The sequence below is a fragment of the Folsomia candida genome, unplaced genomic scaffold (genome assembly GCF_002217175.1).
Source record: "Folsomia candida strain VU population unplaced genomic scaffold, ASM221717v1 Fcan01_Sc009, whole genome shotgun sequence".
In the NCBI taxonomy this organism is placed as follows: Eukaryota; Metazoa; Arthropoda; class Collembola; order Entomobryomorpha; family Isotomidae; genus Folsomia; species Folsomia candida.
Window position 1 is genome coordinate 5,326,491 of NW_019091201.1, and position 14,320 is coordinate 5,340,810.

The window sequence follows — 14,320 nt, forward strand, 5'->3', positions numbered from 1 at the left end:
AAACAATAATTGGCAGGTTGAATGGAAAAATTGTGACAGACAGTGGCGGCGGAGGTTGGGGGACATATGGGGGCAAAAGCATTGCGGGATTGGAGGATTACGGGCTTATTACATGGGAAAGTTACAATTCTGCTGAATTTCTGGGAGACAATGTCCCCCCGCTTCCGCCGCCAATGGTGACAGTCGATTCATGGCATGCATCCGGAGGACAATGTTAGATGATGTCGGTCTGGTCTTAAATAATGATAGATTTCATGTTTAACCATGCAAGAAAAAGTAAAAGCACGTGTAATGAAGGTTCAATTTTGCACAATTTCGTCTCTCCAAGAAAGGTTGGGTACATGACCTTGTCGTAAACAAAATCTGTATAATCATCCCCTGCCATGCACAAGATGACGTCTCGTTACGTTGGTATTGTTACATATTGACATTTTTCTCTATTGAGTTGAGTATCATGTGTGTCTAACAAGTTGCAGTTGTGGCTTGTGCAACAAGCTCATTGTTCATATTTTCTTTTTGGGTTTTAACCCGAGTCTGGCCTTAGGTATCAGTTATGTTGTCTGTCTGTATGTCTATCGGTTAAGCTTGTCCAATCGACTTGAAATTGTGGATACACATGGAACATGCAAAATTAGGAGACAAGTTGGAAGATGAAAATATGTGTCAAGGCTCATGTTCCCGTTATTATTATGTTTGTCTGTCTGTCCGTCTATCGATTACAATCGAGCAGACACGTGGTGTATACAAAATTATGATTTAAGTTGGAAGATGAGGAAAATGTGTAGAAAAATGAAAAACTTGTCGTGGTCGTATTATGCCCACTTCAATTTTTAGTAAAAACCTTACTCGGGCTAAATGAAGTCTGCATTCTGGGTTTTTTTTAAATACGACTTGAACCTGAGTAAAAGATGTAAACTTGAAAAGAACAGTAATTTTCTCTTTCACTCATCAATCCCGAGGATGATTACGTCTCCTTTTGTAAAACTCGTCGTCTCTTCTTTCTTGTTAAAAGCATTTCAAAACAATGTCGTTCCAACTAATTAAAAATTGTGCCGTTGGGCATTTTTTTCCGTCGATCAGAAACTTTCACTACCTGTGATCGGAAGTAATGGTATTATGATTATCTATTTCTTTTCCGAGATATTGAGATGTCTTAAACACGGTGAAAGTAAAATAATGTGAGAGCTATATATAAACAAAGATCGCGTGTACGTGCGTCAATAATTATCGGGAAAGTAATTTAATTTGCTCCGTTTTCCATCCGGTTTTTAATTAATTAGTTAGTGAACGGGATACATACATAAATAGCTTTCTATGAATTGCCTGAAGCGACGAGATTGTTGATAAACACGGGAAAAAAGTAGAACCTAATTTTAGGAAATTGATTACTAAATTTTTAAGGATAAATTTCACCATTTTTGCATATTTTATTAGTGTTTCGTTTCTTGCGGGTTTGCTACACACATTTCTTGCACTGGAAAGCAAGAAATGCAAAAAATCGCAAGAAATGTGTTCCCTTTAGTCACGTTCCGTATGCAGAATTAACAGCGTGGTTTTTGCGCCATGCATTTCGTGCAGGTCAAAATATTTAGCTGAAAGAAACTTTTTTTTTGCCGTCATTTCTTGCACGTGGTTAACTACTTCTGAAAGGTTACATTTGAAAAAGTAATTATTGTTGATAAAGTTATAAAAAATGGAGGCTAATTGTAAGAAATTGATTACTATATTTTTTCAAAAAAAAATTCACACTTTTTGGTACTAAAAAGTGTGAAATATGTAAAACAAAAACTTACAACTGACAAAGTTAATTAAAAAAAAATTGGCGATGATGATTGTTGATAATTTATCAATGATAAGCACGGTAAAATATTCAAGACAATTTTTTTTCAAGTAGGAATTTGTTTTAAGATAAATTTCACACTACTTTTCGTCTCAAGTACATGCATTTTTGATCAGTCAATTATTTCAATAATTACGAATATGTACAGCATGTCCCTTACCTAACCTCTACCAAAACCACTTTCTCTCTCAAGTATTGCATAAGAATCCTTGAAACCGAATCGACGTGGCTCTTCTGTACATACGTTCTCCAGATTTTCCATCTCAGGCACGTTCATTATTATTATTTCATATTTTCCCCTTTGTTCCTACTCTTTGAATGCAATACGTACTACATAATAGGATTAATTTACAGAGATTAAGATGAAGAGAAAGATTTCGAGTCCTGCTTTGGTTTGGTCTGCGTTGTATGAAAGATATTCGATCATGATCTCTTTGAAGTGGTTGTTGAACCTCAATTTCTAGGTTGACAGACAGACAGCCCGCTTGGGTAGTAGTTTCTTGTCCGAATAAACCGATGTAAAGAAGTAGCAAAATTTTCGAGAGTAAAATTTTCAAAATTACACAAACCGTCGAAATCGGGGGGACAAACCCAACCCGTTTCTGGGGGAAACTTCTTAAAGCGATGCAAATTTCCTTTACAATGTCATGTATTATGTATTTTTTGACCTTTGACCTAGTCCTCATACGGTCATGGATTGGTCGGACGTTAAAAACTCTTGAATTCGTGGTGAAATTTCCTTAATGAAAATGATACTGCATATGAAAATTACGGTCCAGTTTGACGCCAGGGCCACCTTTGACCTCGTTTTCGAACTGGACCGAGGGTCACAAATTAGAAGTACAAGAGTATTTGATTATGTTGTATGTTAAGGCTTTCTGCGGAGATATTCTGCCCACTGACGGACAGACGGACGAAACGATAGCATAAAGCAGCTGAATAATAAATATATGTATAAGCTGTTGTACATGTACATAGTTGCTCAATCCATATATTTATATATATTTGTCCTAATTAAGTGAATGTACATATGTATGTCTACACGTGTAGGGAGGTAGACACACAAAATCGGTGGTGACTTATTGCGTAAGATACTTGAATGGCAAATAAGTACATATGTTAAAAGAATATAAATGCAAATACATAAACGAACGAACAATCCTGGGTTTTTCTCTCAAAAATATTTATTTAACGAGGATTTGAAGAGAAAAAAAGGGGAATGAATGAACGAACAAGACGAAAAACTGACTCCTCAAACGATACGAAAAACATTCCTTTAAAAGGGTTCCGAAAGCAGGTGAAAGCTTGATACTTTTTTTTACAAAATGAATAACATTGTTCATTCATTGGGCTTGCTTTTTGTTTTGTAACCTGTCTACTACGAAGCTGAGCAATAAGGATGATTTAGGGTCAAAATCCGTCAAATTGTAAGACTAAACATGCGCTGTTTTTGTCATAATCAGTTTCTCTGGTTTGTCAACAATTTTAAATTGCAATTTTAGTCATGAAATGATTATGGTTCTTTGGACTAAATGATGGAAAAACAAGATGAATGAATGAAGATACGTTAAATTGAGGGAATTAAATGGGATAATTTCTGGGCAAGAAAATTTGTCATGTTTTCAACCCAAGTTAGGCCTTATGTACCCGTCATAGTTGTCTGTCTGTCTATCGTCCATTATGCTCGTGTTAAAACTTATCCAATCCACTTGAAATTATGCACACACATCGAACATAGCTGCCCTGTGGGTTGGGTTTTTAATAATATGAAAGTGGAAATTTTGAATCGAAATAATTTCAATCGAATTGAGGAGTTTTCCAGAAATATTGATATTTGTGGAATTAAGTTTTACTAAAGTTTGACGTCGGAGAGAAATATGTGTAAAATTTGGTTTAAAAAATGATATATATCTTAAAGGTCGAATTATTACGATTGACAAATTTATGATCTCGTTCGAAAAGTGAAGAAGTGAAGAAGTTATAGTGGTTGTGTTATACCCACCTCAATTATGACTCAGGCCATTAATAAATAAACCCGAATCAAGGCTAATGTGCCCGTCATGATTGTCTGTTTGTCGATTAGGCTCATAAAACTTATTCAATCGACTTGAAATTTTGCACACAAATAGAACGTGCAAAATTCGGAGGCGAGTTGAAATATTTGCAAAATGTGTAAAAAAAATTAAAAAAAGGTCTTGCATAGCTTTCCTCAAATTTTTAACAACGCCCTCACTCGGGCTAAACGAAGCTGAACTTTAGTTTTTACATAATTTTCTTGATTTTTTTACAGTGGATGGTGAAAGCGGGGTGGTTACAGACGGAGGCGTCGGAGCAACCCCATCGTACGTAACATACCTTGAAGACTCTGGTGATCATTCCTCTATTTATGCTGCTGCTGCGGCTGCTGCGGCTGCTAATGGACATACAATGTACCTATCAATTAACTACTAACAACAAAATCGTCCTTATTCTTGTCAAGTCATTCATAGATTTCCTAAAATTATTTTTTTTGAAATTTTTTTTATAAGTTTCCCCGTTTTTTTATAATACAGAAATATTAAGTTTTGATGCTCTCATTTATTATTATTTTGAGATTAGTAGTTTTGATTATACTTTGTATATTATTCAGCTTTTTTTCTCTTTTTTTTTGTTTCGGGTGAAAATAACTTTTTAACAAAAAATTGTTCCAAATTTTTTGTGCCGTGCATTCTTTTTTTGAAAAAAATAGTCTGCTAAATTTTTGCTTGATTATTTATTTATTTATTTGTGTTGTACACCTTGTCCTGTGTTTTTTGGTACAAAAAAATCCTGGTTCTCCGATATATTTATGTAATGTGCGGGGTTATTATATTTTGAAGAGGACAAGATTAAAATTTTGAAAAAATGGTGAAAATTTATTTTTTAATTGATTAAACTTGTTTTTGAAGGGCGTATCCGGTATACAATGTTGGCGATGCTGGAGCCATATACGCTTCTGGATCTGGACAGTATTACTCGAACAGTTCAGGACCTCCGTATGGTCAGGTAAGTGGTTATCTGGGCGTTTTTTTATGTATGTATGTTCACTCGCACATTTGGCAAGCGCATGAAGTTCCGTATAAGTAAAATATTTATGGTGGTTGCTTTCATAAAAAAGTATGTACTTTGCTTGGAATGATTTTGGAGAGATATTTTATTAGGGTTCCTGGAAAAAATTAGCAGAAAATCTAGATTTTGGTATATTTTTTTCGCTGTTTTCTCACTGGTAACTTTAAAGTGATTTCCGTATGAAGAGAATTATCGGAACTTGAGTTTTACATCCCTTCAAATTTATCGGTCAAAAATGATAAAAATCAGTTTTTTTAAATAATAATTGAAAAATCAATTATATAATTCAGAATCCTGAGTGAGAAAACAATCTAGATTTTCCTGCTTATTTTTTCCGAGAAGTTGAAACTCTTCTCAACTTGAGAGTACCTAATGCATAATTATAATTATAAAAATCGCATGGATTTTATTAGTGCACGTTGCATACTAGAAGATTTTTAGTTAAAATTTGGCAGATGATACGAGTTGAGTGAAAATTGTTGGTAATTGACAATAATTTTAATTTCCGCTTGTACCTATGTTACATAATAATGGACGAGTTTAGTTAATTAGTCGTGTGGCGTGGCGTGGTATGTAAAATGTGAATGTTGTCTCGTAACTTGAGTCGTAGTCGTAGTGGTCTTAGAGTGAAAATGACATAGTAATGATATGGATGTATGGAGGAATGAATTGATGAGTAAAAGTGGGCTGTGATGATGTGAAGGATGAATCCGAGGAGAGGGATGATATCGGAGAAGGGCGGGCATTAACGACGGCGGAAATAAATAGCATTTTGTCTGGAGGGGACTCATCCGCCATGTCGTCCTCATCACCTGAAGCCGACACCTCCATGCACCACAACCAACAGCATCAGCTCCACCGTCAAGCTTTACTCGTTAGTTGTTGACACTATTTTCTCTCTTTTCTTCTTCTTCTTATTTTCCTCCTTCCTTTCACTCATTCACTTACTCACTCACCAGTCACACAACACAAAAAATCTACTGTTTTCGTACAATAGAATGTTTCCAGACACATATGCAGGGTTTCGTTTCTTGCGGGTTTAATGCATTTCTTGCACTGCAAAGGAAATAACGGGAGAAATGCGAGGTGCACGAAACTGGGAAAAAGTGCGAGTAATATTCGTCTTCTAGCCACGCGCCGTATGAAGTATGGCGGCGGACCGTAGTTTCTTGTGCCTTGCATTTCTTGGAGGTCAAAATAGCTAATTTCTTGCCCTTATTCCTGTGGATTTTCTGCATTTCTTGCACTTCAAAGCAGGAAATGCGAGGTGCAAAATATTTACCTGCAAGAAACCACTTTCTTCTCTTTATTTCTTGCAAGTGGTAACTGTCACCCGAAAACACTGTACATAAGCTAGTTTTAGGTGACAATATGATCCGAGACATGATTCACATTAATTATTTTATGAGATGAGATGAATAGAAATGCGAGTGTTATGCTCAGGTTCCTGTCCATTCTTCTGCAAATGTGACGAATGACCATGAGGTGATGATGACCTCGCATAGCATGAAGTAAACAAGAGGGCAAAGAAGTGCAGTAGGAAAGAAAGTGTAATTTTAGCAGAGTGGAAGAACGCAATTTCACGTATGCAGCATAATCAGAGCTATTGAGCATAAATGTCCTCGACTGTATGCAATGATAACATGGGGGCAAATAGGACACGTCTAAATTCCCTGGGCGTGGGGAAAGCACAATGCACACGGGATAAACGGGGGCCACATGACATATCCACATACACAACAATTAGTATTAAACATGCTGCTTATCGATGTGATTGATGGAGTAAATATTAAATGTTTGATATCTTTAGGTGCGTTTATATGCGCTTCAGTTCTTGGTAACCTGCGCCATAGTTGAACTACAACATTGGCGCAAGTTACCACGAATGAGTGAAGTATTATAAACCCACCTTTACTTTCTTAAATAAAACTACTCTCCCTTTTCCAAAAACTTTCTCTAACCCGGGTCATATTTGTTATGTATTTTGAGCCCTATTCGACACCTACATATTTGTACTTACTGACCTACTGGATTGCTACTTTAGGACGGTGGCGTCTACATGGTTCCGACGAATGGAGGCGTAAATGGGATCGTGGGCTCAGAGTGTGACGGTCCGCACAATCTTTCCCATGCGACGCGAGTATCTCCAACAACTGTAAGTTTTTTCCCTCTTGGTTAACGTAGGACTGGACGACTCGTCATCAAAATCAGCACGTTTTTAATGATTTGTTCCGCTCTGGGAATTTATTTTAAAATTCTGAACGACAAATTTGTAGTCAGTGAGTTGATTAATGAAATGGGGGTTAGTTTTTTCAGCGATAATTTCCAATTTTTCTGATTTTTCTTAAACTTGAGATCTCCTCCTTCAAAAGTATCAAAATCTGGAGTGTATATTTCTTAAAAATTGGCTGCGACCTGTTCTACAAATTTGTCGCCCAGAATTTGTAATCATTTTTTGGCTTTGGAAATTTATTTTAAAATTCTGAACGACAAATTTGTAGTCAGTGAGTTGATTAATAGAATGGCCGTGAGTTTTTTAAGCCAGCTTCGACCACTTCCAATTTTCTGAAGGCTTCTTACCCTTGAAATCTCTTCTTTCAAAAAGTGTCAAACTCTGGAGTGTATATTTTCAAAAATTTGGCAGCTCCTCGCTCTACAAATTTGTCCTTCAGAATTTTAAAATTAGTTCCCAGAGGCAAGATTTTCTTAAAAATGTGCCGATTTGAACTAACTTGTCCCTGACAAGTAATCCAGTCCAACGTTACCGGCTGCTTATCGTGACCACATATTTAACGCTTTACAGCTTAATTCACTGCTTTTTGATATGATTTGATTTTACAATTTTTTGTTTTCAATGCACCTTCACATTATTTCAATCTAGTCGCCACCCTGTCGAAAGCGGAGTTTGTCGACAAACTTGCACGAAATCGAGCGCCCCGACCTCGCCCAGTTGGACGGCGGGACGAGCGAGAATTCGGAGGATGAAGACGAATACGACAACATGGACCAGCGCGCGGTGGATTGTCAATTTAATAACGACGGGGGCGACGGTCTCCTCGCAAGTTTGGGCCTGACGGACATGGAAATGTCGACTTTTTCCAAAATGACGAAATCCAACAGTCTTATTTCCTCCAACGGCACCTTCAAACCTTGTCCCCTCGCTGTACGGTTTCATTTACATTTTTTAACACACATTTTGCATTTGTTTTCTTTTTTATTTTGCGTGCGTTTTATTTTTTATTTGCGAAAATTTACACGGTTCGTTTTTATTTATTTTTATTTTGATGCACTAAAAAAGAAGGAAGAATGGAGGTCTCCCAGCGGATGCTGTCCGATTTTGGCAAATTAGTGGGAATTGATGGCAAATTTAATCAGGATGAAATTTGCAAAAGACGCGATCTCCCAATGGACACGTTTGGCAGAGATATTTGCATCCAAAGAAGAGAAGACGCGCCTTAAAGTCGACAAATTTTACACTTTCCAAATTTACTGCGCGTTTTCTCCTCTTCGGATGCAAATATCTCTGCCAAACGTGCCCATTGGGAGATCACGTCCTTCGCAAATTTCATCCTAATTAAATTTGCCATCGATTGACACTAATTCGCCAAAAATCGAAGAACATACGCTGGGAGACCTCCATTGCTAGATGGATGAAAAGTTTAGAAAAATTTATGCCACGAATTCGAGTCAAGTTACTCTATTTACCCATTAAAATTGTTGTTTTTAACCGATTTGATTATTATTTTGGTTTCAAAATTGTTTATTTATTTTTCATACTTATTCTTGTTATTATTAAATATTGACTGAAAACTAATCATGTATGTAATCATGTCGCAGGTTCAATGGCTTTTGGACAACTATGAAACCGCGGAAGGCGTGAGTCTGCCGAGGTCCACGTTATACAGTCACTACTTGCGACACTGCTCGGATGACAAATTGGACCCCGTGAATGCCGCCTCGTTCGGAAAACTGATCCGCTCCGTGTTCGTCGGATTGCGAACGAGACGGCTGGGAACCCGTGGAAATTCCAAGTATCACTATTATGGAATTCGAATCAAACCATCCTCCATGCTGAATCATTTACCTGAAGAGTTCCACTTCCCCTCTGCCATTGGACACGGACGCATCAATTCTGGCGGGGGTGGGGGTCGCGGAGAAAATGGGGGCAGCTCTTCTGGCGGTTTTGGAAGTAATAAGCGTTTGAAAACTGGAAAAAGCGAGAGTTACGATGGATCTCATTCGAACGGATTTGCCATCAGTGATAGCGTGACTGTGCAGGTTGGTGAACTCGAGGCAGTGCTTCGGGTGCAAGAAATAACGGGGAGAAAGTGGTTTCTTACAGGGAAATATTTTGACATGCAAGAAATGCAAGGCGCAAGAAACTAAGCCCCGACGATAAACTTCATACGGCGCGTGGCTAGATGGTGCATATTTCTTGCACTTTCTCCCAGTTTCTTGCACCTCGCATTTCTTGCGTGGCTTGATTTCAAATGGAAGAAACGAAACACTGCTGAACTCTGAAAATGTTTACAGCTACGAACAAGTTTACTTATTTATTATCCTTGTATAATTTTAGCAATACCTCGGAGACCCGACCGGGCAACTGGATGATTTCCCCGAGTTGGATTTAGACGCTGCCGTACCCGAAGGGCTGGAGGATAATGACTTGCACATTTTCGGATCGTTGTACAAGGAGCATTGCGAGGTAAGTTGACATAAGACGACCATGACACTGCTCACTACAGAAAGTAGTGAGTCGTCATAATGTAATTGGGGATTATGAACGCTCATGGCTTTGTTTATATGTACATACATTTGTAAATATTTCTCTTATTTCTTGCAGTCACTGATGGAGACGTTAGCAAGTTTCCAGTTGGGTCAGATTGAAGGAATTTGGAAGTTCTTCTGGAGAACGGGTGGCGACACGGAGTCAAGCTTGGATTTTGAAAAGATACTTCCAAAGTATAAAAATAGCTTTAATTATCTTCATCATTAACGAAGGACTTGATGACGCATGACCAAGGTCATCAAAAATCAACACATTTTTAGTCATTTCTCCGTTCTGGGAATTTATTTTAAAATTCCGGACGACAAATTTGAGTTGGTGAGCTCATTAATGGAATGGGACTGAGTTTTTTTTAAGCCAGTTTCGATGAGTTCCAATTTTTCTGAAGGCTTCTTAAACTTGAGATCTCTTCCTTCAAAAAGTGCCAAAATCTGGAGTGTATTTTTTTAATTGGCAACTCCCTGTTCCAGAAATTTAAAATAAGTTCCCAGAGCCGAGAAATAATTTAAAATGTGTTGATTTTGACGACGATAAGTCATCGAGTCCTGCGTTAACAAAAGTGACGAGTAGTTAACTGACCTGCTGTATTTTTATGCGCAGGGAAAAATTGATACTCATGTGTCAAATGAAAGCCGTGCAAGAATTTGTGAAGGAAGTAGATTGGATGTTGTACCAAAAATTGGTGGGAATCCTGCTTCCCGACGTACTTCGACCCATTCCAAGTGAGTCGGATTTTAAGTTTACTTAAAAATGGTGTCAATTCTTCAATTAAATTTTTGTATTCAGGCACAATGACGCAAGCGATACGTAATTTTGCGAAAACTTTGGAAAATTGGATGACCGCGGCGATGCTAGGGTTTCCCGAGGAAATGGTCGTCATCAAAATTTCCATTGTGAGCGCGTTAGCTCAAACGTTACGTCGCTACACGTCACTCAACCATTTGGCGCAAGCTGCCCGTGCTGTCCTCCAAAACCAAACGCAAATTACTCAAATGCTATCTGATCTGAATCGTGTTGATTTCCACACAGTTACCGAACAGGTTAAGACCTTAATTAAAATATTTGTTAGTTGCTTATTTAAATGGGGCTCGAAATTACTAAAATAATTTATTAATACGGATCAACAGGCTTCTTGGGTGTGTGACTGTAGCGGTGAGATCGTCCCTGCATTGGAACAAGATTTTAAATCTACCCTGAGTCAACAACAGACACTGGAACAATGGGCAGCTTGGTTGGAGGGAGTGGTGAGTTTATTTATGATAGGAATGGTGGTCTCCAACCATATGCTCTACGATTTTATAGAATTAGTGCCAATCAAGCACAAATTTAATTAGAATGAAATTGCAAAAGACACTATCGGGGCAGGTTTGGCTAGCGAAGATATTCGCATTCGAAGAGAAGCTGTAAATTTGGACCGTGTAAAATTTGTCAACTTTTGGGGGCATTTTCTCGGATGCAAATATCTTCACCAAACTTGAACATTTGCAGATACTGTCGTTTGTAAATTTCATATTAATTGGGACTAATTTGCTCGGTGAGCATACGTTGAGAGACCTGCAACGCATTGTCAGTTTTTTCGCATGCATGAAAGACGCATTTCTTGTAATGAACAGGTCGATCGAGTCCTCCGACCACACTTGAACACTCCGAAATATGTCCAAACCGCGCGACACTTCCTTCTCAAATGGTCGTTTTATAGGTAATTTAATTTACAAATATTTTTAACCTTTTAAATTTTTATAATTATGTAAAAATAACGACTCAATCCTATTTCCAGTTCGCTAGTTATTCGTGATCTCACCTTGAGAAGTGCAGCCAGTTTTGGTTCTTTCCATCTCCTCCGGTTACTTTATGACGAATACATGTTTTATTTAGTGGAACACCGAGTTGCTCAAGTGTCCGGCATTGTTCCCATCGCTGTAATTGGGAAGGTATGCAAGCAAATTTACATAATGCATGTTGCCATTAATTTGACTAATTTGTGTACCTTACAATTTAGAAATCCTCCGATAAATCAGCCATCTACCCGTCAAACGGTGACTCCCCGGAATCTCAAACTATGCTGAACGGGCATAGTAAAGCCACCAACTTGACGAACAGCAGTACTTCAAATTCTTCTGGCGATGGTGAAACTCAAGATATGATAATTAACAACAATACCCCCGTGAAGTCAGAGTTTAACAGAAGAACGAAGCATTTTCTCACGTCGTAAAAAAATATCGGTGTCAGTTTGAAATTCAGAAGCTTTTACATGCTGCTTTCACATGTCGTGCATACGTACCTAGTTTGCTTAATTCAGATTGTTATTATGTTTTTACTAAATATTTAGTTGTTATTTCTTGCTACTTTTTGTACTGATCGTTTATATCACATCACATCCGTCAATTAGTTAGTTAGTTAATAATTGTAGTCTATCTGTAATAATGCCCAAAGGTGGGGAAAATAATTTGTCAAAATAGAGCACTTTGAGCTCCGTTCTTCCCAGGGTTTAGATTTCCGGGGGTGTTACGCCCCCAAAAAGACGAAAATCTACGTGGGGAAGGGCAGAGTCAGTCGAAAATAGAGGTTTTGTGCAGAAATTAGCTTTTCATCCCTGCAAAAATGCATTGTTTAAAAACAATCCCGAAAATATATTGATATCGATAAAACGTTAATTTCTGCACAAAACCCATATTTTCGTACGACTGTCGCCTTCACCACGTAGATTTTCGTTTTTTTTCTGGGTGTAACACCCCTGGAAATTCAAACCTTGGGAAGAACAGAGCTGAAAACACTGTATTTTGACCAAGTTTTTTCCCATCCTTAAAACGTCTTACGCATTTAGTTTCTGTCTCGTTAAACTTACATATAAAGTCGTCTGCACTATAATAACATTTCAGATTTGTGATAATTTTAGTCAGCTACATAAAAGTTACTTTCAAAAATTATAGACTTTAACATTGTATGTATTTACAAATACTTATGGATCTAAATCTCAATAATTATTAATTATTATCAAGGAATAACTCTTCTCATATTTCAATACACTTTACTACTTAATTTCTAAAATGTGCAATCTATAAATTATGTATAATCATTATCATTATTAAGCCTTTCGTACAGGGTATTATGTAACCTACTTAGGAAAAAAAATTCCACTTTTTCTCTGTTAAAAAGTGAAATAATATAATTATTCCAGCCAATAATATTACCTATACATCAGCATCGACCAAAACTTTACCTACTACTTTTAAAGTAGTTCACATTCAGTGTTTCGTTTCTTACGGGTTTGCTCCATGTTTTGCAAGAAATGCGAGGTGCAAGAAACTACAAGAAATATGCACCAGCCAGCCACGCGACAGATGCGGGACGTCGTTTCTTGCGCCTTGCATTTCTCCCAGGTCAAAATATTTACCTGCAAGAAAGCACTTTCTCCTCCCCCTTATTTCGTGCAAGTTATACTAGCTCCCGAAAAACTGTTCACATTTCCATGCATTTTTTTCAATATTGTATGTAAAACGACCAAATTAATTGGTCCACCAACCTTTGTACTTTATTATACAGACTTGTTTTCACCAATGTTTAATTCTTAAAAAATGGGGGCTTTGCCGTCCTCAATGTTTAACATAGTTTTGAAAAGATGCACTTTACGAATAATTTAAAATTATGCAGTGTATATATGTACATTGTACACAAAACTTCTCAAGATATTCAATACATATTTACTTGTTTATTGATAAATATATGTACACATGTATCATTTCATTGTACTGTACTTTGTAGTCTGAATTGTAGCAGGTGTACATAATTAATAATTAACTAATTAATGAATGTCTTTTAAATAAAACCTCTCCGACTAAACAAAACAAGTTCCGTTATTGTTCGTGAAAAGTTTTTTAAATGGAAAACTGGGTAAGATATGCATCAAGGAAATGTTTTGATTCGTTTATATGCATTTCTGGAGCACCTATTCATAATAAATATGAATATTTATTTAAATATTTAACATGCAGGTAAACAAATTTAATTCGCGAGGAGGCATTAGTTATCACAATGACCAAACTTCAGCTGCTTGTACTTCTTGTCACGTTGACAGGTTGTACGACGGCTGTTTCTTCGGGTGGGGACGATGGAGGAAATTCGGTCCGGAATTGGCCCAGGGGGACGAGAGAGATCCATAATAATTATAATAATCCAGGTATTTTACTATAAATATACAAATTATTACATAGTCAAACTAACAAGAAGTCGAACTTTTTTTACTTTTGGTGTAAGTCCGAGTTGAATCGGTTAGACATTTTTTCGGATCTATCCGAACCGAATCTGAATTTTTCGGTTGAAAAATATCCTAACCGAACCGAATGATTCGGATTCGGTTTGGATGGATACTTTATCCAAAATTCGGATAACCGACTCAACTCTGGTGCAAGTAACCACTTGCATGAAAATGGTTTCTTGCAGCTACATAAATATTTTGCCCTGCAAGAAATGTGAGGCGCGAGAAACTACGCCCCGCCGCTATAAATACTTCATACAGCGCGTGGCTAGATGGCGCACATTTCTTGCGCTTTCTTGAACCTGCTCGCATTTAATGCCATTTTTAAAGCAAGCAAAAATTATTGTGATTT

The 14,320-nt window shown here is 37.3% G+C and overlaps 1 protein-coding gene across 7 annotated transcripts in view; it reads left to right on the plus strand.

Annotated features, from left to right (window-relative positions):
- Positions 1-13,561, plus strand: part of LOC110854212 (DNA-binding protein RFX2) — a 30,723-nt gene extending 17,162 nt beyond the window's left edge. The window contains exons 5-19 of one of the 7 annotated variants that reach the window (XR_004835512.1): positions 4,131-4,269; positions 4,768-4,864; positions 5,631-5,801; positions 6,972-7,082; positions 7,809-8,090; positions 8,765-9,205; positions 9,504-9,632; positions 9,771-9,889; positions 10,314-10,435; positions 10,500-10,753; positions 10,841-10,957; positions 11,327-11,412; positions 11,491-11,644; positions 11,713-12,146; positions 12,538-13,561. Coding sequence is in view for 6 of the 7 variants with exons in the window: in XM_035854740.1 (XP_035710633.1) it covers positions 4,131-4,269; positions 4,768-4,864; positions 5,631-5,801; positions 6,972-7,082; positions 7,809-8,090; positions 8,765-9,205; positions 9,504-9,632; positions 9,771-9,889; positions 10,314-10,435; positions 10,500-10,753; positions 10,841-10,957; positions 11,327-11,412; positions 11,491-11,644; positions 11,713-11,925 (2,435 nt within the window). In the remaining variant the exon portion in view is untranslated. Of the gene's footprint in view, positions 1-4,130; positions 4,270-4,767; positions 4,865-5,630; positions 5,802-6,971; positions 7,083-7,808; positions 8,091-8,764; positions 9,206-9,503; positions 9,633-9,770; positions 9,890-10,313; positions 10,436-10,499; positions 10,754-10,840; positions 10,958-11,326; positions 11,413-11,490; positions 11,645-11,712 lie in introns of all 7 variants that reach the window. The other 6 variants (XM_035854740.1, XM_035854741.1, XM_035854743.1 and 3 more) reach the window with 6 other exon arrangements.
- The last annotated feature ends 759 nt before the right edge of the window (positions 13,562-14,320 follow it).